The sequence below is a fragment of the Astatotilapia calliptera genome, chromosome 22 (genome assembly GCF_900246225.1).
Source record: "Astatotilapia calliptera chromosome 22, fAstCal1.2, whole genome shotgun sequence".
Lineage (NCBI taxonomy): Eukaryota > Metazoa > Chordata > Actinopteri > Cichliformes > Cichlidae > Astatotilapia > Astatotilapia calliptera.
Window position 1 is genome coordinate 11,676,064 of NC_039322.1, and position 22,454 is coordinate 11,698,517.

The window sequence follows — 22,454 nt, forward strand, 5'->3', positions numbered from 1 at the left end:
ATCTCACATTTTATGCTAGTTAGATTTCATATTCAATCTGAAAAATATCTTTTCATTTGCTTTGAAAATTTACAGTAATTCTATATACAGAAGTGAGGTGCCTTTATTATTGTATTACAAGATTTGGATTTTTTTAAATGAAGCTCACTGTTGAAATGAATTGCAAATTTGGCTCTTGACCTTTAAAAGGTGACTTTAAAACAGGCTGAGTATCTAATTTCGAAGTTGCGTAGCTACTCGTATAAACATGGAGAAAAAACAGGCAAGCTGCTAGCTCATCAGCTACGACAAAGAACAGCTAATCAAGCTATCCCTGAGATCCGGAATGACCAGGGAATAAGGTGCACGGATAACCAAGGTATAAATAATAGTTTTTTTTTTAAATACTATCAGACTTTATACAGCTCCCCCCCGCTAAGGATGACCTGGCACTAGAAAATTTCTTTGAGAAACTTGATATCCCTTCCTTAGGAGACAATGCGGCCACCAGTTTGGAGGAGCCCATTTCTAATGCTGAAATTGACATGGCCATATGGAGTATGCAGTCTGGAAAATCACCTGGCCCCGACGGGTATCCTTCTGATTTTTTTTAAGAAGTTTTCTAACCAATTGAATCCATTGTTAAAATCAACTTTTGAAGAATCTTTCCTCTCACAATCCTTGCCTCCAACAATGCGTCAAGCAGTGATCTCCCTAATTCTAAAAAAGGATAAGGATCATTTAGATTGTGGCTCATACCGTCCAATATCTTTGGTGAACACGGACACCAAAATCCTTGCTAAAGTGTTGGCCTGCCGTTTAGAGAAACAGCTGCCCTCCATTATCTCACCCGATTAGACAGGCTTTATCAAAAACAGGTACTCGTTTTTTAATATTAGACGTTTATTAAATATAATCTATAGCCATGTCAAAGGTACTGTATTGGAAACTGTTATTTCACTTGATGCTGAGAAAGCGTTTGATCGGGTGAGATGGGACTTTCTTTTCCATACGCTTGAAAAATTTGGCCTCGGGAGTAATTTTGTATCCTGGATAAAAGTATTGTACTGTGACCCTGTAGCGGCCATTCGGACCAACAATCTGTCCCCCTTTTTTCAGCTTCAGCGTGGCACACGACAGGGGTGCCCTTTGTCACCTCTCCTTTTTGCCATCGCAATTGAACTGCTAGCTATTGCTCTGAGACACTGTTGAGGTAGAGGGAATACGTCGTGGGGATGTCGAGCATAAAGTCTCTCTTTATGCCGACGACATGCTCTTGTTTATTTCCAACCCTTCAAATAGCCTTCCTAAACTTTTAGATGTACTTAAGGAATTCGGGACAATTTCCGGATATAAGGTGAATTTCGGGAAAAGCGAGGCAATGCCTTTAGGTACAATAACCGGGGAACTATTTTAGCACCTTTCAAACTCAGCTATAACAAGTTCAATACTTGGGCATTTGGATTACGCAGAACCATAGAGACTTGTATAAAACTAATTATCTTCCTTTATTGTCTAAGCTAAAAGAGGATTTTGGAAAGGGCGATCGTGGCTCAAGAGTTGGGAACCGGCAACCTTCCGCCTTGTAATCGGAAGGTTGCCGGTTCGAGCCCCGGCTTGGACAGTCTCGGTCGTTGTGTCCTTGGGCAAGACACTTCACCCGTTGCCTACTGGTGGTGGTCAGAGGGCCCGGTGGCGCCAGTGTCCGGCAGCCTCGCCTCTGTCAGTGCGCCCCAGGGCGGCTGTGGCTACAATGTAGCTTGCCATCACCAGTGTGTGAATGTGTGCGTGAATGGGTGGATGACTGGATATGTAAAGCGCTTTGGGGTCCTTAGGGACTAGTAAAGCGCTATATAAATACAGGCCATTTACCATTTACCAAAGTGGGAGTCCTTGCCTCTTTCGCTGGGTGGTAGATTAAATATCATTAAGATGACTATATTTCCTAAATTTGTATATCTTTTTCAGTGTCTTCCAATTTTTTTAACTAAGTCATTTTTTAATAATCTAAATAGTCAAATCTCCTCCTTCATTTGGAACAAAAACCACCTAGGCTGAAACAGAGTGTATTACAAAGACCGCGGAGCGCAGGAGGCTTAGCACTCCCAAATCTTTTGTTTTATTACTGGGCAGCTAATATAAGGGCATTATTGTACTGGATAAAAGACCATGATAATTTATCATCATGGGTAACACTGGAGCAGCTGTCGGTGAGTCAATCCTCCCTGGTGTCTTTGCTGTGTGCCAGATTACCTCTGGCGGGACAGATCTCCAGCTTCACCACGAATCCTCTTGTTGTCCACTCACTGAAATTATGGTATCAGCTCAGAAGGCACTTTAAACAGACTGAACTCTCTCTTAATGCACCACCGCATAGACATTGCATGTTCTCCCCATCCTTAACGGACAAGGCATTTAACATATGGACAAAACTTGGAATAACATCAGTGACTGCTCTTTTCACAGACAATATCTTTTCCTCATTTGAACAGCTGGTGAACAAGTTCAAGATCCCTCAGTCACACTTTTTCAGGTATCTACAACTCAGGAATTTTGTTGCTTCTAATACTGAGTGCTTTCCGTCCTGTCCACCTCCATCCCTTTTGGTTGATAGTTTTGATTTTAAACCAAATGCCAAGCGGGTTATAAGTGATGTTTATGAGCTGTTAAGTAATTTTAGGCTGTCCACATTGCAATCACTTAGGGAATGATGGGGAAGTGATCTTGGCCAACGGATTGCAGATGAGACTTGGGATAAGATAATCAATAGAATTTCTTCGTCATCTATTTGCCTTAAACATGTGGTGATTCAGTTCAAAGTGGTTCACCGTCTCCATTGGTCTAAAGCTAGACTGAGCAAAATCAAGGATTGGTTTGACCCCACATGTGACCGGTGAAAACGAGAGCCTGCTTCCCTTTTTCACATGTTCTGGGCATGTCCAAAACTGGGTAGCTTTTGGAAAAGCATATTTGAAACCATTTCCAACGTATTTGGTGTTCCAAATGCACCCTGCCCGTTTATAGCTATTTTTGGGGTGACGCTTTGTGATGCCAGTCTTTCCAAATCACACTCTGATCTTCTGGCCTTTTGCACTCTTTTGGCCCGTAGAATGATATTATTGAAATGGAAAGAGCCACTTCCACCTGTATATGGGCAATGGGTTAAGGATGTCATGTACTATACTCAGCTGGAAAAGATCTGCTACACTGTAAAAGGTTCGGTTCGGAGGTTTTATGACACATGGCAACCTTTTCTCACTTACTTTGAAAGATTAAGTCCGGATACTATCGCTTAGTGTGCGTGTGAATGTTTTGTTTTTTTTTTTTTTTTTTCCCCTTGCTGTTGTTCATTTATTTTATTATTTACTTTGTATCTGTAATTTTATTTTATTTTATCTCTTCTTTCCTCTCTGGCTGGGTTTTAGTTACACTGTTCTGAAGCAATTCTTAGTTCAATAAAAAGACCTTGATCAAAAAAAAAAAAAATAGGGTGACTTTAATATGTTAGTCATCTTTCGTTTGCTAAGCATAAGCCTCTGGGGATGAAAAATTAAGCCATCACACATATGTACTAACATGAAAGGTTCCACAAATGGTCTTTAGTGGCCTCAAATGGCCACAAGAGACTAATTGGCATCCCTTTAGGCAGTTATTACACTTGGTTGTAGATAGGGCTGCTCAATTAATCGAATTTTAATCACGATTACGATCTGGGCTTTCAACGATCATTAAAAATGACTGAGCCGATTATTGGCCCCTCCCTCATTTATCCGCGACACCTTAAAGGCCGGTCCGTGAAAATATTGTCGGGCATAAACCGTCCCTGGCGCAAAAAAGGTTGGAGACCGCTGATTAAGAGGACCCGAGGGAAGCTCGGAAAGCTAAGCAGAAGTTATTTGGAGAGGAGAGTGACTGCCGTTGGTTGAAAAGAGAGGTAAAAAAAACTTCAGTGGTGTTGCACACTATTTTATATTATTTTTTAAAGTCATTGTTAACCCTTTAGATCCGGTCAGAGCAGCACGCTCCGTTTTGCATAACTATTTTTAAATCCCTGTAGAACCTGGACCGTGTAAGCTAGCGCAATAATTTGTTTTGCATATGAAACCGGAGGAGTTGTACTTACATCTGATGCCATCAGCTTGTCCTCGGTCACGGTTTCCTTCCACATAAAGCTTTGCAAAAACTGCATAAAAAGCGCTTGCAGGAACAAAAACATAATATTCCAGAAACACGCTTTGCCGATCCGATCAGCTGTTCGTAACACTTCCCACAGTTAAACAGACGTCAGCGCGAACTGTCACATGTCCGCCATTTCCTGCCCGAAACCGGAAGTGACGTCATTTTCGCGGAAATTGTAGTTTTTTTACTTGTAGGCCTTAAAAGCCTATACTGGTCATGTTTGACTTTTCTGAATAGTTTCTGGGATGCTTAGAACTCGAATTGCACTGCTGGAAATAGTTTATTTTGATGCTGTTTTCTTTGCAAATTTGCATCATAGGATTGTTTTTTCGTTTTTCCTGCAGTATATAAAAATTGATGTATCTCCAAAATAAAACTATGAAGACACTCAAAATAAATTTCCTGTTGTAAACTATTTTTTGCAACTTTTTTGTATTTAACGTTTTGAAGGATAAGCCTCTTAAATTTCTCCAAGTAGAAATATATGCAAAAAAACCAAAAATGATTTTCAATTTTTTTTTTGTAGTTTATTGCACTTTTTTGCAATTAATGTAGTTACTATGGACTTAATGCATACATATTATTAAAATATGGGCTATAATAGTTGTATAGCAACTTGAAATGCTCCCACAAATGGCACTACAACATGTAAAAATATAATATAAGCTCTGGCGGACTTGGTTCTATGGTAGGTCTTAAAGGGTTAAATAAATATCATCAAATAATCGAGATCTCAATTTCAGTGAAAATAATCGTGATTATCATTTTTGCCATAATCGAGCAGCCCTAGTTGTAGACACGAACAGCTGCAGACCCATGCACGGGTAGTCTGCCCAGTTATAGTTCTCTGACATCCGTTTGAAGTCTGCCTGAAGGGCTCATGTGTAGGTGCGGAGTAAAGTAAAGTCTCTCAAGACAAGTCTGCGATAGGGACGCCATTTTACAGAAATTCTAAATTCAAAATATAATTATTAAAAGGTCATATTAAATCACTGACATAGCAGTGGAAGACTATTTGTTAATGTATATCTAAAGATATTTTGTTGAAAGACTGAAGTGGTTTCTTAATACTTTTCTATAATTTCCATGAGGTATAGCATATATAACATTATGCTAGCTTAAGCATTTTAAAAATGTTAGCTGTTATAAACATATTGGCCTTTGGAACATAGCTGATTGTATAACAGTAATGTCAGCTTTGTCAAAAGAAAAAAGTAATATGATTTTTAGGATAAGATAAGAAGGATAATACTGAAAATATAATAATATTAAAAATATTGTTGGAGGTTAAATCGAAACTCATTTACCTTGAATACTTTGATCCTTTCAGGGTGCTGGTTATTTAGCCGGCTTATTAAACTGAAAGGTTTTCTTCCTTTGTCCAAAAAGCACAGTACCATCATATTATGGTATTAAGTTTTTAATTGGAGCGCCTTGTTTTTGCAAGATGCTAAAAATTCTAGCGACACTATCAGATAGAGACCCTCACTTCCACGCCGATCACTGCATTTAGTGCTTTTTTTTTTCTTCAGGTAATTAACAGCTATAAAGTTTTTGACACAAACAAATAGACAGCTGATCTGTGTGCAACCTATAAAATTGCTGAATCTGATTCAGTAAAAGGACTAGATGTTACAGTCCCTGATAATGCATTGCTTTAAATGGAGAGAAGCTTGAAGGATGGCTGTTATGAGGAAAGACAGCCCAGAAACTTAACAGCAGCACACATTTTGTGTGTCTCAACTTTCAGTCTTTTACCCAAGCTAATATGCCATCTTTTTTTCCCCTTGATTAGGTTTAGGGATTAGAGATCTGATCTAGATTATCATATTGAAATTTGGACACATCGTCAGTAGTGGACCTTGGATTCATTGGGTGCTTCGACAATTATCACTAGACACCCTCATCCAAGGAGGCCCTGCCAGGGTTGATCAGGCCCCGGAGTAGAGCTGGGCGATATATCGAGTTTTTAAAAAATATCGATATATTTTTATACGAGATATAAGATGTGACAATATCCTTTATATCGTTATAGTCTATGTTACGTTATAATTATAGTTGTGGAGCCGCAAGTTTGCCTCTCTTTCGTCCACTTTTGTCTCTACGCAACGTTACTCCGCCTCGCCTTCACTGAAGACAACTCCCCCTCCTACCCCATCGCTTCACGTGCAGGCAGCGACAAGACGGACACGGCAAATCTCCGTTAACGAGTTACTGCGCATCGCCCCATGCGTGGGGCTGGACGGCGTCAACGTGCTAACGAGCTAACCGCGCTAACGAGCTAACAGCGCTAACAGCGCTAACCCTAAAATCCTTTCATTCTCTCAAAAGTTGATAGCGCGCCTTATGTATGAATTCTGGTTGTGCTTGATGGCCGCGAACCGATTTTATGTGGTACACAGCGCTCAGCAGTCTGTCAAAAATGTTTGAGTACGACTTTGGTAAGCTACGGAGCTGCACCGCTTGATAGATTGTCGGCGCATTACGGCTACCGAAGAGCTTCGCGGAGTGATACGTACTGTGCATCAACGTAATATTACCGTATTGTGTGTGTATAAGGACCATAAATGGCACCTGTAAGAGACGTGGTTATGAAGCGGATTTCAAACTCCAGGCTGTCAGTCACACAGTAAAACTTGGGAACAGAGCAGCTGTGAAATCTGTCTGTCTTTGTTATTACGCTCAGCGTCTTTTAGTTTACATTTTGACTGCACAATTGTGAGCTCTTTGTTTAGCACAAAAACAACCTTGTTTTCTTTTATTTATGGAGCATTATTATTTAATGAATGCTCATAATTTAATTTTGAGTAATTTTTCATGTACATCTGTGCTGTATGTTAATAAAAGTGCCTGTGTGACATCTGGGACACAGCTTTGACTAAGAACTCTCTTTTTGTTCTTACTTTATGGCTTAAAAAAAAAATATCGAGATATATATCTTATATCGCCATCCAGCTAAAAAATATCGAGATATGAATTTTGGGTCATATCGCCCAGCCCTACCCCGGAGTGTGTCACTAGTTTATATTAAATTGTTATTTCTCTTCTTCTTTCTTCTGTTTAGTTTTGTATAGTTATTTTCTACTATCTATTCACTGCAACTGAGAAATAATAGTTAGGCTCTATAAATACTAAGGAGGTAACTTCCTCAAAGGGATAGAAAAGGTGATAGAGAGAAGTAAGACAAAAAGACAAGATAGGAGAGCCGGAAGGGGTGCGCCCAATCTGGCTTCCCACACCTCCCCGCCGGATCAGGAGGTACGTTCTACCCCCCCACTCCCTCCCAGAAAAGGGAACAAGAGCAGAGGGGAGAAGAGCGGAATTTTTTTTTTTTCTCTCGCAGTTAGCTTACTGCCTTAGCTGCCCAAATGATGTCAGCCCTTTTTAGCCATAGCCAGTGACTGGTCCTCTCAGCAGTGTTAGCTAATTCTCTTATAGCCTGCCGTTGCGCCTGTCCTCTGATCCCAATCTCTCTTAGCAATGTTGCTGTTTTACTGGCAACAAAGCCCCTGCATCCCATTTCCACCGGGCGCACCTTGATCCTCCAGCCTCTGTCCTCTGCCTCAGCTGCCAAGTTGTCATACCGTAGCTTCTTACGCTCAAATGCTTCCTCAAATGGTACTGTCAGCTCAATGATGTATGCAAGTTTTTGGGCGCTAGACCAAAGGACGAGGTCTGGTCGCAGAGTAGTTGTTACAATCCCTGCTGGAAAATTTGCTTCTGATCCAAGTCCACTTGCATCTGCCAATCCCTGGCAACCTTCAGCAGGCCCAGGTCCGGGGTTGAGGGGCTTGCCCTCGACTTGTCTCCCTCCTGGACAAATGTTGATGAAAGCCAACGATCCTCTTGGTTCGTGAAAGGTTGAGCGTTGATGGATTTTCTTTTGCACTCAACTTTCTCTGCTAGACACCTGAGGACCTGGTTGTGTCTCCATGTATATCTGCCCTGAGTAAGGCTAGTCGTACAACCAACCAAGATGTGCTTGAGTGTGGCTGGGACTGTACACAGGGGGCAGGATGGGTCCTTTCCAAACCACAGCTGCAGATTTATTGGGGAAGGTGGCACATCGTATGTCACATTGATGACGAAAATTAGTCTATTAGACTCCATTCCCCAGATTTCCTCTTTTCCACACTCTCCCAATTCATCCAGCGGCCCTGCTTGGCTCTGGCATGTCTGGGTGTTTCCTCCTGTCGACGCACCTCCTTCACCATTTTTCGATGTTCAGTTGCCACCGAGGTGTTACTGCTCCAAGACCAAATCCTCTGCCCTGTTGGACATGACCCACCACGTCACGATGCCAGAGAGCAGATTTGGCCTGTAGCACAGATGAGGTTGGGGTCCACTTCCTCCCCGTTGCTCGGGTGGGAGCAGTGCCTCTCACTATGGGGTCCCAGGAGTCTGTGAGTGCTAGTTGCCACGTATCATTAAAGTCTCTGTTATACCACCGTCCCAGGCTCTTTATGGGCTTCTCTAAGACTGTTGGAATTGGTTCTCCACCGATATAGAATTGCTCAGCTGTCAGTTTTCCTTTTATGATGCAGATGCTGCGAGATTTACTTGGCTTAAACTCCATTCCTGCCCATTCTATGTTTTCCTGGAGCTTCTGTAGCAATGGCCTAGTACATGGTTTTGTTGTTGTAATGATGGTCATGTCATCCATGTAGGCTCCAATGGGAGGAAGACAAAGGCCACTCTTGAGTCTTTCACCTCCCACTACCCACCGAGATTCCCGCATGATCAATTCCATTGCCATGATAAATCCCAGAGGGGAAATCGTGCAGCCTACCATAACTCCAATTCCCAGGTGCTGCCAGGCTGTGGTGGTGTTCTCAGCTGTCACACAAAACTGTAAATCCTGAAAGTAGGTCTTGACCAGTCCTGTGATATGGTTTGGTACGCTGAAATAGTTGAAAGTCATCCACAAGATCTTGTACGGAACTGACCCAAAGGCGTTGGCAAGTTCTAAAAAGACCACATGAAGGTCTCTTTGTTCTTTCTTGGCAGTTTGAATCTGGTGCCAGATGATGCTGGCATGTTCCAGATATCCCGAGAAGCCCCGGATGCAAGCCTTCTGCACTGATGTGTCAATATACAGGGAGTGCAGAATTATTAGGCAAGTTGTATTTTTGAGGAATAATTTTATTATTGAACAACAACCATGTTCTCAATGAACCCAAAAAACTCATTAATATCAAAGCTGAATGTTTTTGGAAGTAGTTTTTAGTTTGTTTTTAGTTTTAGCTATTTTAGGGGGATATCTGTGTGTGCAGGTGACTATTACTGTGCATAATTATTAGGCAACTTAACAAAAAACAAATATATACCCATTTCAATTATTTATTTTTACCAGTGACACCAATATAACATCTCCACATTCACAAATATACATTTCTGACATTCAAAAACAAAACAAAAACAAATCAGCGACCAATGTAGCCACCTTTCTTTGCAAGGACACTCAAAAGCCTGCCATCCATGGTTTCTGTCAGTGTTTTGATCTGTTCACCATCAACATTGCGTGCAGCAGCAACCACAGCCTCCCAGACACTGTTCAGAGAGGTGTACTGTTTTCCCTCCTTGTAAATCTCACATTTGATGATGGACCACAGGTTCTCAATGGGGTTCAGATCAGGTGAACAAGGTGGCCATGTCATTAGTTTTTCTTCTTTTATACCTTTTCTTGCCAGCCACGCTGTGGAGTACTTGGACGCGTGTGATGGAGCATTGTCCTGCATGAAAATCATGTTTTTCTTGAAGGATGCAGACTTCTTCCTGTACCACTGCTTGAAGAAGGTGTCTTCCAGAAACTGGCAGTAGGACTGGGAGTTGAGCTTGATTCCATCCTCAACCCGAAAAGGCCCCACAAGCTCATCTTTGATGATACCAGCCCAAACCAGTACTCCACCTCCACCTTGCTGGCGTCTGAGTCGGACTGGAGCTCTCTGCCTTTACCAATCCAGCCACGGGCCCATCCATCTGGCCCATCAAGACTCACTCTCATTTCATCAGTCCATAAAACCTTAGAGAAATCAGTCTTGAGATATTTCTTGGCCCAGTCTTGATGTTTCAGCTTGTGTGTCTTGTTCAGTGGTGGTCGTCTTTCAGCCTTTCTTACCTTGGCCATGTCTCTGAGTATTGCACGCCTTGTGCTTTTGGGCACTCCAGTGATGTTGCAGCTCTGAAATATGGCCAAACTGGTGGCAAGTGGCATCTTGGCAGCTGCACGCTTGACTTTTCTCTGTTCATGGGCAGTTATTTTGCGCCTTGGTTTTTCCACACGCTTCTTGCGACCCTGTTGACTATTTTGAATGAAACGCTTGATTGTTCAATGATCACGCTTCAGAAGCTTTGCAATTTTGAGACTGCTGCATCCCTCTGCAAGATATCTCACTATTTTTGACTTTTCTGAGCCTGTCAAGTCCTTCTTTTGACCCATTTTGCCAAAGGAAAGGAAGTTGCCTAATAATTATGCACACCTGATATAGGGTGTTGATGTCATTAGACCACACCCCTTCTCATTACAGAGATGCACATCACCTAATATGCTTAGTTGGTAGTAGGCTTTCGAGCCTATACAGCTTGGAGTAAGACAACATGCATGAAGAGGATGATGTGGACAAAATACTCATTTGCCTAATAATTCTGCACTCCCTGTAGTTGTTTCTTTGTAGGAAAGTAGATAATCTTTGGGCCAAGACACTAAAGATCTTTCCCTCTAAGTTCTGCAGGCTGATCTGCAAAACTGGCTGATGGATGAGGAGTTCTTCTCCTTAGGGATCAGAATACCTTTTGCTTTTTGCCAAGCCTTTGGAATCACTCCTTTCTGCCACACTACCTTCATCAGCTTCCACAGGTATTTGAGAACTTGTGGGGTGTTTTTATTTAGCCTATATGAGATGCCATTAGGTCCTGGGGCTGATGCTGCTCTTGCCTGCTTCACTACCTTCTCCACTTTACTCCATGTAGGCGGTCTTATGTCCATTTGGTGTTCAGGTGCCTGGATAGGCGGCATATCACTTGGAATGGTAACTGGCTCATGCCTCCAATCCTCAGAGTAAGTTTTCCTCAGATGATCTTCCAGGTCTTTTATGGGCATTTTGAAGCACCCGCTCTTCTCTTTGACAAAAAGGCCCTTAACAAAGTTGTATGGGTGTGAGGTGTTCTGCTCTTCGCAGCTTAGTAAGTTGTTGCCTTATTTCCTCCTGCAGGGCAGTGAGTTCCTCCCTTTCTGTCTCATAGGCCCTCCTCCACTGTTTCCTCAGTTGTCTTCTCTCTTTCACTAATCTGTCAATTTCCTACTGTCTCCTGGACTTTACCTGGTTTAAAGGGCCTTTCTGCTGTCTCTGAGTCTTGTTCTTTACCCCAAATCGCTCGGCCCCATAGCTGTAGATGATGGTTCCCAGGTTCTCCAACTTCCTTTAAACTGGACCCATTTGTTCATCTAGTATAAGAGCCAGTTCCGAGTCAATGGTTTCCCACTTTCTTTTCTCACTGGATCTGGGCCACATAATCTGATCTTTCCTACCTTCCATCTTCCTTTCCCTTGCTGGCAGTGCTTGGCTAGACTCAGTGTTCGAAGATTCTGTCGGCTGCTTCTGGATGAGCTCTGGGCTGGAACATGGTGTTGATTGTGGCTGGCTTACATCTGTACACAAATGTGTTGCTAGCTGTTGGTGGCTAAACTCTAAGCTAGGGGCTGATATTAAATGGCCGGGCCCTGTGCTAGAATCTAATATTGGGTGTGGCTGGCTAAGCTCAAGTTTGGGAACTGCTACTGGCTGGATTTGACTGAGTTCCAATCAGGAGACTATTGGGGGGGTCTGTATGACAATGAACTTCGAACGGGGTGCTGATACCCTAAGGACTGTGGGGATTCTCCTGCCTCTGGACTTCAATTTGACTTCTTAAAAAGTATGTGTCAATGCAAGACCCCTTTCTCAGCTTGCTGAGGCACTTCTTCCTGCCTTGGTGGATTTTAAGGCCCATGTCAGTTGTTAGTTTTGACCAGTCACAAATGCAGTTTTGCAGAATTCTTTCCTTTCCATTGATGGTCCAGTATTTGCAATGCTGGCTGATCATTGGTTACGTTCCATGGTTCATTGCCATTAAATCCATACGGAAAGGCAGACCCTAGGGGTATCTTTTCCTTTGAGATTTCTGTAGCAATATTGGGTGTACCCAAGTATGCTAAAAAGCGCTGGGTCCTGCTGGTATGAGGTGCTAACCCACACCAGCCCCATTAGGGTCTATTCCCTCCTGTCAGCAGTCTTTCCAGTCTGTCATCTGGTCTTTCCCTGATTGTCAGCTGCTCTTTCGCAGCGGTCACTGGATCACCCCAGAGTTCTGATTCAGTAAAAGGACTAGATGTTACAGTATGGGACAATAACAATATGGGAGAATTGGATATGGCTACTCTCTAGTGTCCATACCTGTAACAAATGATATCCGCAGACAAGATAATACTGATAAGAAAAATAATGCTTGGAGGATCATTGTCTTTGCTCCTGGCTGATCAGATATTTGCAACACCTTAGTTTGGTTGGTTGCCATGGTAAAGAATATCAAAGTGCCTCACTCACGGCTCCCAGTTGGGGGTTTTCTGCACCTGGCAAAAAAACAGTTAGCTGTCCAATTTCTCCAAGAGGTATTGGGTACATATATTTAGCCTGCTTTTTGCTATCCAAAATCAGCCTTCCATTTAATATCACAATGAATTATAGATGCAACTTGTCTAGGCCAGCTAGCATTAGCTAATCTCCTTAGCTGTACTTTTTCCTCCAAATAGTCACATCTGAATAAAACAAACAAATATAAAAACAGGATGTCAACAACTAAATGCCAAACTTCCGTCTTGGATGTGTGGCACCCACTTAGTTATATTTCTTGGCACTTTTTGATCACGAATGACAAGGAGAAACCCGTTTCAGTTTAGTCACTGTTGGTCACTTTTACTGAACCTTCATGCTGTTTGGAAAGAACAGCAGTTACTAGAGAGACACAGATTAATTTCTTGCTGTGCTTCTCCCTACGCTGAATCATTACTGCTCCCCATCAAGGCACTGCCAGAGAGCAGTGTGCCTCATTATCATATAAATTCACCAACAACTGAGAAACACGCAAGCTCCCAAACTTATAAGTGCTCACACAAGCTCAGTCACAGATGGCATCATTCATTGTAGGTGGAAATGTGTGTCGATATCTGAATGTCATTAAAGACGCATTCATACAAGTAGGCCAATAACGGACGAGGGAGAGCAGAAGAGTATGTGCTTTCCATCAAAATGAAAGAAACTAAGTGTGAATAGCAGAGATGACTGAGATGCTGTGGCACACAAGGCCGTGATATCATTCAGGTGTCGTGTATCTTTCCAGCATATGTCTAGCATCACCTTTTGTTTCCACTCACTCCTGCATGGCAGCTGTGCCTCTCTGTGATTGGCTGAAGGGGTTGACGGGCTCCTCCAATTGGGAATTGTATTGCGTCAAAGTGTTTGTCCTTAAGGCATGAGAGCAGATGATTTGTATTTGTTGAAATGTTTTCTTGTTATGCGTGACTTACATAAGATACTGAAGGTCACATATTTGTGAGGTCGCAGAAAAATAATTATATTACAAATATAATAAGGAATTAGATTAACTTAAGATTTTTGGTTGCTATAGTCTTCATCCTTCTCTCAACCTTATTTGTATAAAAAACCTGAAAGAAAATATATTATCCTAGCTACAAGGATTGGTTTATCTCAGACCTAATACTGGGTATCTCTGTTTTGTATCAGCCTGACAGTCAGAGCTAGGATTAGCTCACTCTTTGAGTCTATATGCATGTCTGGCTAAAAAAAAGCTGTTCCTTCCTGATCACGATACCTTTTTATAGTTAATGTTAGTTAGGGCTGCTCGATTATGGCAAAAATGATAATCACGATTATTTTCACTGAAATTGAGATCACGATTATTTGACGATATTTATTTAACCCTTTAAGATCTACCATAGAACCAAGTCCGCCAGAGCTTATAATATTTTTTTTACATGCTGTAGTGCCATTTGTGGGAGCATTTCAAGTTGCTATACATCAATACAACTGTTATAGCCCAAATGTGTATGTATTAAGTCCATAGTAACTACATTAATTGCAAAAAAGTGCAATAAACTACAAAAAAATTGAAAATCGTTTTTGTTTTTTTTACATATATTTCTACTTGGAGAAATTTAAGAGGCTTATCCCTCAAAACTTTAAATACAAAAAAGTTGCAAAAAATAGTTTACAACAACAGGAAATTTATTTTGAGTGTCTTCATAGTTTTATTTTTGGAGATACAGCAATTTTTATATACTGCAGGAAAAACAAAAAAACAATCCTATGATGCAAATTTGCAAAGAATGTGCATGTGCATCAAAATAAACTATTTCCAGCAGTGCAATTCGAGTTCTAAGGCCTACAAGTAAAAAACTACATTTTCCGCGAAAATGATGTCACTTGCAATAGTTCGTGTTGACGTCTTTTTCAATGTGGGAAGTGTTAAGAACAGCTGATCGGATCGGCAAAGCGTGTTTCTGGAATATTATGTTTTTGTTCCTGCAAGCGCTTTTTATGCAATTTTTGCAAAGCTATATGTGGAAGGGAACCGTGACCTAGGACAAGCTGATGGCATAAGATGTAAGTACAACTCCTCTGGTTTCATATGGAAAAAAATTTATTGTGCTAGCTTAGCGGTTCAGGTTCTACAGGGATTTAAAAATAGTTATACAAAACGAGCATGCTGCTCTGACCGGCTTTAAAGGGTTAACAATAACAATGTATTGAATAATGACTTTAAAAAATAATATAAAATAGTGTGCAAATACTGATAACAGTGCAAATGTTTGCAATAAAAGAAATAAATGAAAAATGTAAACTTTGCAGTGTTGCTCTGTGGTGCAGCTACGACACCATAGCAAAGTTTACACACTGTGTCTACTTGATCCACGTCTGACTCCGCGAACCCATAATGTTTCCACACCACTGAAGTTTTTTTTTTTTTTTTTTACCTCTCTTTTCAACCAACGGCAGTCCACTCCTCTCCAAATAACTTCTGCTTAGCTTTCCGAGCTTCCCTCGGGTCCTCTTAATTGTTGTGACGCGTGTTCGAAATGCAGAGCAGTGCGCTTGATTTGCCACACGGAGCAGCGCGAGAGTAAAGCATGAGGGAGGGGCTAATAATTGGCTCAGTCATTTTTAATGATCGTTGAAAGCCCAGATCGTAATCGTGATTAAAATTCGATTAATTGAGCAGCCCTAATGTTAGTTTTGTCAAAAGTGAAACTGATTGAAAGTGTTTGAAACCGTTTCAATATTTGCTTTACGTAGCGTCAAACCACTGACAGAAGCTGCTCTTTCTTACTTTTACCTCTCACTCAGTGAGTTGACACATACAACAGCACTCAGGAACCTGTGCCACATTGTGATGTTGAAGTCTTTTTATATCTATTGTGAAATTTAAATCAGCTATTTAATAGCCTTAAATGTAATATTTATGTAATGTTTTATGTACCGGTAAAATGTAATATTTTCCTGTTATGACGGGACAACCCCATCTTCTGTTGATTTTCTCCCTTGCAAATAAGCTGAAGTTATTGAAATTGTCGGAGGTGCCCCCTTCACAAATGCAGTGTCTCAGAGGTGTAATGGTTAAAGTAAATTGATCTGCCTAGTTTGATTTGCCGAATAGATTCACAGTGACACTGGGGGTTTGATTTGAGAATCAATTGACAAATTGCCCCCCCCCCCCCCCGCCTCTCATTGTTGTGGTTGTTGCCTCAGTACAATGTGTGTCACCTGGTATTTTCCAGTGTTAGACACACCCAGACTTTTTCCAGCAAAGCATCTCTCAAGTCTGTTGTTTTTGTCTATTTAGGTGTGAATTTGTCTCGTTACACCTGTGCACTTGTGAGAGCATTTCACATTTTTTGAGGTGCGGTTTGGTTTAAAGTTAGTGTAAAGATTGGGCCGCCTTCACGTTGAAGGTTCAGGTTACCCCTATACTGGTAAATGATTAATGCTCTGGGCGATCAATGGGGCAGTTGTGTCCTCACCAGTATAGCACATGTGTGATAATGTGTGCTGCTGTGCTGTAATACTGATTTTATGGGTGCTATTATTTGATAAAGAAATGTTAATGATATGTGGCTTTGTTTTTATGTGTCCTGACAGCTTTATGTCCTCACTGTTGCAAACTCCTTATCTCTAGATGTGTCCATGCTAGTGATATCAAGCTAATTATGTTCACTAAGGTCATGTTCTCTCTCTCTCTCTTTTTTTTTTTAAAATGACTCCAGCCAGCCTCTTGATGTTGCTGTGAAACATAACCTTAATTGCATGGACTACAACAATTAATATATAGTACAATACAGACTAATTAGTTTGAGGAAAATGGCACATAGATAATAAAACAGCAAGTGATACCGTCCTGCATTATACAGTGGACAGGGTTGTTAAAGACTTGGTCTAAATTTAACCTGTTTGACTATGTTATTTCATTGAGGGAAAATAAGATGTGTTATCTGTCTACTGCTCATTAAGTGCCCGTAATTGCACTTTTGTGCAGATCATTGGCAAAGTTAATTCTCTTGACTGCCATGTTAAGTGGTCTGGAAATGAGCTATTAGCTGTGTGTAAAACCAAAAAGCTTGTTGTACTTATGAGCTTAAATGCAAAGCTGCAGCATTATTGACTATGGGGTATATATACAAATCCAAAAACAACTTGTTCACCCACCTCACAGGTGATTTTCTGACATTGTTATTTCTGCTTTAAACCCCTGCAGAGTGATCAAGGTGTCCCTTGATCATCTATCAAAGCATAAAAGCTTTTCGGGTCGAGTTTTCTAAAAAAAATCATAAAAAATGGGAAAATAAAACACAAAAAATGCATAACTAATGTGAAAATACACATTTTTTCTTATGCAAACCATCAATCCTCTTTTAGCTTCTTACCTCTTCTTTTTTTTTTTGTCAGGGTCTAGATGAGGAGGCGATTGTTGACCACGGAAAGACGAGCTTCGCCACTCTCTCAAACTATGAGAAAGACGATTTTGAAAGTAAGTTTAAAACTGCCAGACCACAAGTATTTTTCTTGCAACTATTGATATTTCTTGTGCTTTACTGTGTAATGGAAATGTAGGATTAAGCCAGCACTCATCAGGTGGAAACACTTTCAAGATTCAAGTAAAAGCATCTTTCTTCAAGTGGATCCATAACTATAACTTCCTCTCAGTATTATCTCAGTTTTAAGGCACTGCTGGAGCCCTCTGCTTTCTGTCCAGCTAAGCTGTCCATTTTTTTTCTTCTCTTCATGCTCTTTCATCTCCTGCGCCTTTTTTCTGTTGTCTTTGCTCTCGGTGTTTGTCTCCATCTGTTAGACTTGTGCTTGTGTCCCTTACGCTCAATCCTTTTCTCTTGATTTTAATCCTCCTCCCATTCAGATCAAAGAACGATGACTCATCTACAAAGAAAAGGGTATTGGTAGCAAATGCAGGGTGAAAATGGGGTGCTGTCTTTTTGCAATATGGCTCCTTTGTCGCAGTAACAATAATGAAGAGAAGATCAAACTGGTGTGGGGTGTCACGTTTATGGTTTTCCTCCATATTTTTTTTTTATTTGAAGCTCTCAAAAGAATAGGAAAGAAATTAATTGCCTTTTTTTCTTGAATGTGTGTGTCCCTGGAAATATGATACTGCTTTCACAGTGTAAACCTTTTTCAACATAGTTTAGTGTTTTTTAATATTAGTGTTTAATTCCACTTATATCCCTATATAAGCTCGGCAACTTGCAGATGTGAAGCAGGAGCCTGAGAGGAGCGTAGAGCTTTAAAAGCCAACAAGAAAATCACTCCTTTTGCTATGTTTTTAAAGCTTGGCAGCTAAATTTTTAATTAACTCTAGCCTGTACATTTTATAGTAACTGATGGTTGGTGTAAAGTGCATTATTGTAGTGAAGTCTGAAATGAGAGCATGGATGACCTTTTCAAGTGAGAACTTGAATGGTATATGTGCCGTGAGATCTGCTCCACAATCTAATTATTTTTTTCTATAAGTTAAAAATTTAAGCTACCGATATGCAGGAAATGACTATAGCATTTCCACTCTGCACAGTTGCAGTGTCGGGATTGTCCACGAAAAAATGCACAAAATAATGTTGCTGCACATGTGGTTTGTGAGCTGTATGCTGTCGTTATACCCGAGGAGTTATACCTCGAATCTGTCAGGTTTGCTAGATATAGAACTGTTACTTCTTTATCCGAAGAGAAAAAAAGTTCAAATTTTATGTAGATCCATTATAACAAGATGTATAGCAGTTGTGGTCATTTAAACTTGAGCCAGGATTTGTTGATTTAAAAATCATATCCTCATATATTGAACAATATTTTCTTTCCTTTCAGATACACAAAATAGAAACAGATTTCTATAATATTTGTTATGTGTAGTTATTTATTCACTCATTTATGTTCTGCTTTACTCTGGATCTGCTGGTTTTTGTGTTTGTGGCTTCCAAACAGGTGTGTTGGGAACAGGTAAGTTGCACCGTGTCCTCTGGCAGACAAATGATTATGTTAACATGCATAAGGAGGTTGAATGGCGTTTCTCCCCTCCTTTTATTTCCTACACAAGCAGACAATAATTAATAAAATTTCAATGAATCTCTTTTTTCACATCCAATTATTGGTGCTGGTAAAGTGTTTGCAGATTAGAAGCTGTGTCACAGTGTAATACAGTGTGTCAATAGATATTGCATCTTTACTTTTCCTAGGCCACAGAGCAGTGTACGTGGGTGTCCATGTTCCTCTTGGGAGGGAGAGTAAGCGGAGGCATCGCCACAGAGGACACAAGCAAAGAAAGAAGAAGAATAGAGATTCCGAGGAGGGGAAAGAAGATGGCAGGGATTCTCCTACTTATGGTTGGCGACTATTTTGAACTTAATTGCAATTTCATCCATATCACATGCCATTTTTTTTTTTACTTTTCTTTCTCTAGTCTGCTCTGTTTTCTTATATCCCATCCCACAGTATTGTAGCTTGCAGCTAGTGTGTACCTTTGAACCTTACCTTATCTATTACCGCACACTAATGGGCTTCCTTCACATATTAAATAGAATCTCCTATAATCTAGAATAGGTAGAATCTTTTAATATAATGAATGAAAAACTCCACATAAAATCTTTAAGTAAAGCATCCACAAAAAGCTTAAGTTAAAAAAAAATGTAGCCACTGTGTGCAATTAGATAATTACTTTTGTTTAACCCTCTGATTTTCTCCATACGTCAAACAGTGCAGCTCTAAAAGGCATTAAAGGCCGCTGTGAACGGCCTCTCACAGACTGAAGGCTCCGGCATTTTAAGTGATGTGCGTACGCATTTGTGATTGAAGTTGCTGCGTCATTCCAGCTGTAAGACTCGTAAGCAACCAAGCAGTACTTTGAACTCGATGAAAGACTGAATCGAGCCTTGTAACAGTGCAACTAACAAAAGATACTTTTATTTTTAAAGCACGGTTTTATCATTTAAAGTGTCAATATTCTGAGGTAGACTTTTTGGGATAGGACTAAAAATGTGTTTTATAAAAACACTTTATCACAGTGATACAGAGATGACAAACTAAAACACTTCAGTGTGTTCGGGATGTTTATAAAAATGTTTCAGTATCTGCTTTTGCTCCAGAAAATAAATGTTTTTCAGTTGGAAATCAAGTGTTAATATTGAGTGCGTAATAGACACCAAATCACCACACAATGTACCCTTGTGTTAACAGAAAGTAACTCACCCGTTTTCACTCCAACTATTTAATTTCTGCCTCCCTGTGGAGTTTAGTCTTCTAATATACTTTATCTATTTCCTTCTTCTCTGTGGTTTCAGATATCCTAATACTGTATCTCTTAATTCAATCAGACATGAAAAGGAAGTTGCTAAAGCGTCCGAGTTTTATTATTCTCTTTAGCACACTTCTTGGTATTCTTCCTCAAAGAAAAGCAATTACATAGATGGTTGTCGTGACCAGCTACACATAGACGCAATCCATCCGGCTTTATAATTGTAGATTTAATCTCTGCTTTCACAGAGCATTTTCCCACATCATCCTTTAGAGTTGAAATAAACATTTAAGAATAAGACATCTGCCCTGTGCAATTTTCTTGTGAAGTAAGAAAAGTTGTTTACATTGGGCCACTAACCAAAATGCTCTGAGTTTATACTTTATTTTGGAAACTTCTATCTTCCCTGCATTTCCTGACAGTTTGTTCAGTTTCTTTAATTTTATTGTTATTGTTATAATTATTGCAAAAATGAACCTTGGCCTTTTGTTCCACTTTCTGTTTAGACACGCCATCCCAGAGGGTACAGTTCATCTTGGGTACAGAGGATGATGACCTGGAGCACGTCCCTCACGACCTCTTCACCGAAATGGATGAGCTGTCCTTTAGAGATGGCACTGCCACTGAGTGGAGAGAGACTGCCAGGTTAGGAGGCAGATGAAAGTGTGAACAGCATAACGACCATATGAAGTTTAAAAAAGACAGAACAGAAGCCCACAGCACAGATCTATTGGCTTTTTAAAGAAAAACCCATTAATTTTCAGTTAGATTTAAAAGGGAAGGTGTTACCTAAGGTCTTTTTGACAAATAATCACAGCTATCAGCTTAAGTGGCTTATTTCTCAGTAAAAAATCATTGTGAACTTTAGAATTTTTCTACTGTGAAGTACTTTAAATGACAATTGAATAATTCCATAATGCCTTCACAGCATTTTTAATGCCCCCAGAATCTGCAGCAATCCTGAAACATTTCTTTCATTGAACAATCTCAATTTTAATTTGATATTAAAAGAAAACTAAACTAATATCATACATAAACATTTCCAGGGTTGTTTGCTGTGGTTTGAAATAAACTTGGCAAAAAAAAGTAAATAAATTTGGTCGATGATTCCTTTGTTGTTACAATGCTTCTTGGCAACCGCCTGTTTGTTATAAATGGTCCCACATTTGTAAGGAAAATGTATTTACTGGTTGATCCGCAGAGTTGAGTATGTGGATTGTGCCCATGAAAAACTTGCCGAATCTTCTCTGCAGAGGTGGGACCAAGTCATTGTTTTGCAAGTCTCAAGTAAGTCTCAAGTCTTTATCCTCAAGTCTCAAGTCAAGTCTCAAGTAATGTCAGGCAAGTCAGAGTCGAGTCTCAAGTCACTGGTGTAAAAGTCCGAGTCAAGTCACAAGTCTGAAACTTTGAATTTCAAGTCCTTTCGAGTCTTTAAAAAAAAAACAACGAAAAAATAATGTTGCAGTTATATGCTAAATGTAAATATTAGACCATGTAATTTTAAAATCTGTGTTTTTCTCAACACATGACAAAATAGTGAACTTAGAAAATATACACAAATTGTGAAATTGCACCTCTCTAAAATGCAGCTCAATTAAACCTAGCTCCAAGAATAATTTTCACCGACAGTTCTGAGATAAGCTGCATGTTATTCTTGGATGCGGTTGTAGGACCAGCTTTAAAATCGCATGACAAAAATATACACATTAAAAAAAACTGTATCACCAACGTAGCCTGGACAACATTTGCTAGTTAGATGAAGTCAGCTATCTCATCTTAGCATATTTATATGCATATTTATAATTATACGCTTCTTGGAGTGAGTGCATACACTCATGAAGTTTAGTAACTTCAGGTCACTGCAACAAGCCCAGGTACAGTTTACCGACGGATGGGTGCAGGACCTTGAAATGCACCGTGTAGAACGAAAGACCATCGTACGTATCATAAGTTTACCAGTCTCACAAATCGTCGTCATAAATACACATTCCTTAACCGTTTATTAATAGGACCTTTGAGCTCAACGGTAATTAATTAGTAGTGGAAATAATTTCTGGTAGCATCACAGAAATGTAGCAGTGACAATAATACTGTATGCTGTAATCGTACTGGACAATTAGTGATACAAAAAACCTGTTTTATCCTGTGAATAAAAGTATATGTTTTTGTCAATGTACCATAATAACAGAAGCGAAACGCAATATTGTGTCAGGACAATTCACTATTTATGCACAATAAATAAAGGAGCATAGCGCGACAATTTCTGTTCAGCGCCAGACTTGCTTGTAACCTATATCACCAATTATGTTATGAAAATGACGTATTAACTACTAAAAAACACTGACCTTCGTGTAAATGCTTGGAGCAGACTAACCTGTGAGCTGGAGTGTTCTGGGATGTTATATTTGATCTTTGAATGGCTGCAATCCAGGCCATCCGTCGCGTCTTTGTTACTT

At 40.1% G+C, this 22,454-nt stretch overlaps 1 protein-coding gene across 9 annotated transcripts in view; it reads left to right on the top strand.

Moving 5' to 3' along the window:
* LOC113014099 (sodium bicarbonate cotransporter 3-like) overlaps positions 1 to 22,454 on the top strand; it is a 61,310-nt gene that overhangs the window by 13,860 nt on the left and 24,996 nt on the right. For all 9 annotated transcript variants that reach the window (XM_026155409.1, XM_026155405.1, XM_026155401.1 and 6 more), the window contains exons 2-4: positions 17,154 to 17,235; positions 18,944 to 19,090; positions 20,505 to 20,643. In XM_026155409.1, the coding sequence (XP_026011194.1) occupies positions 17,154 to 17,235; positions 18,944 to 19,090; positions 20,505 to 20,643 (368 nt within the window). The remainder of the gene's footprint in view (positions 1 to 17,153; positions 17,236 to 18,943; positions 19,091 to 20,504; positions 20,644 to 22,454) is intronic.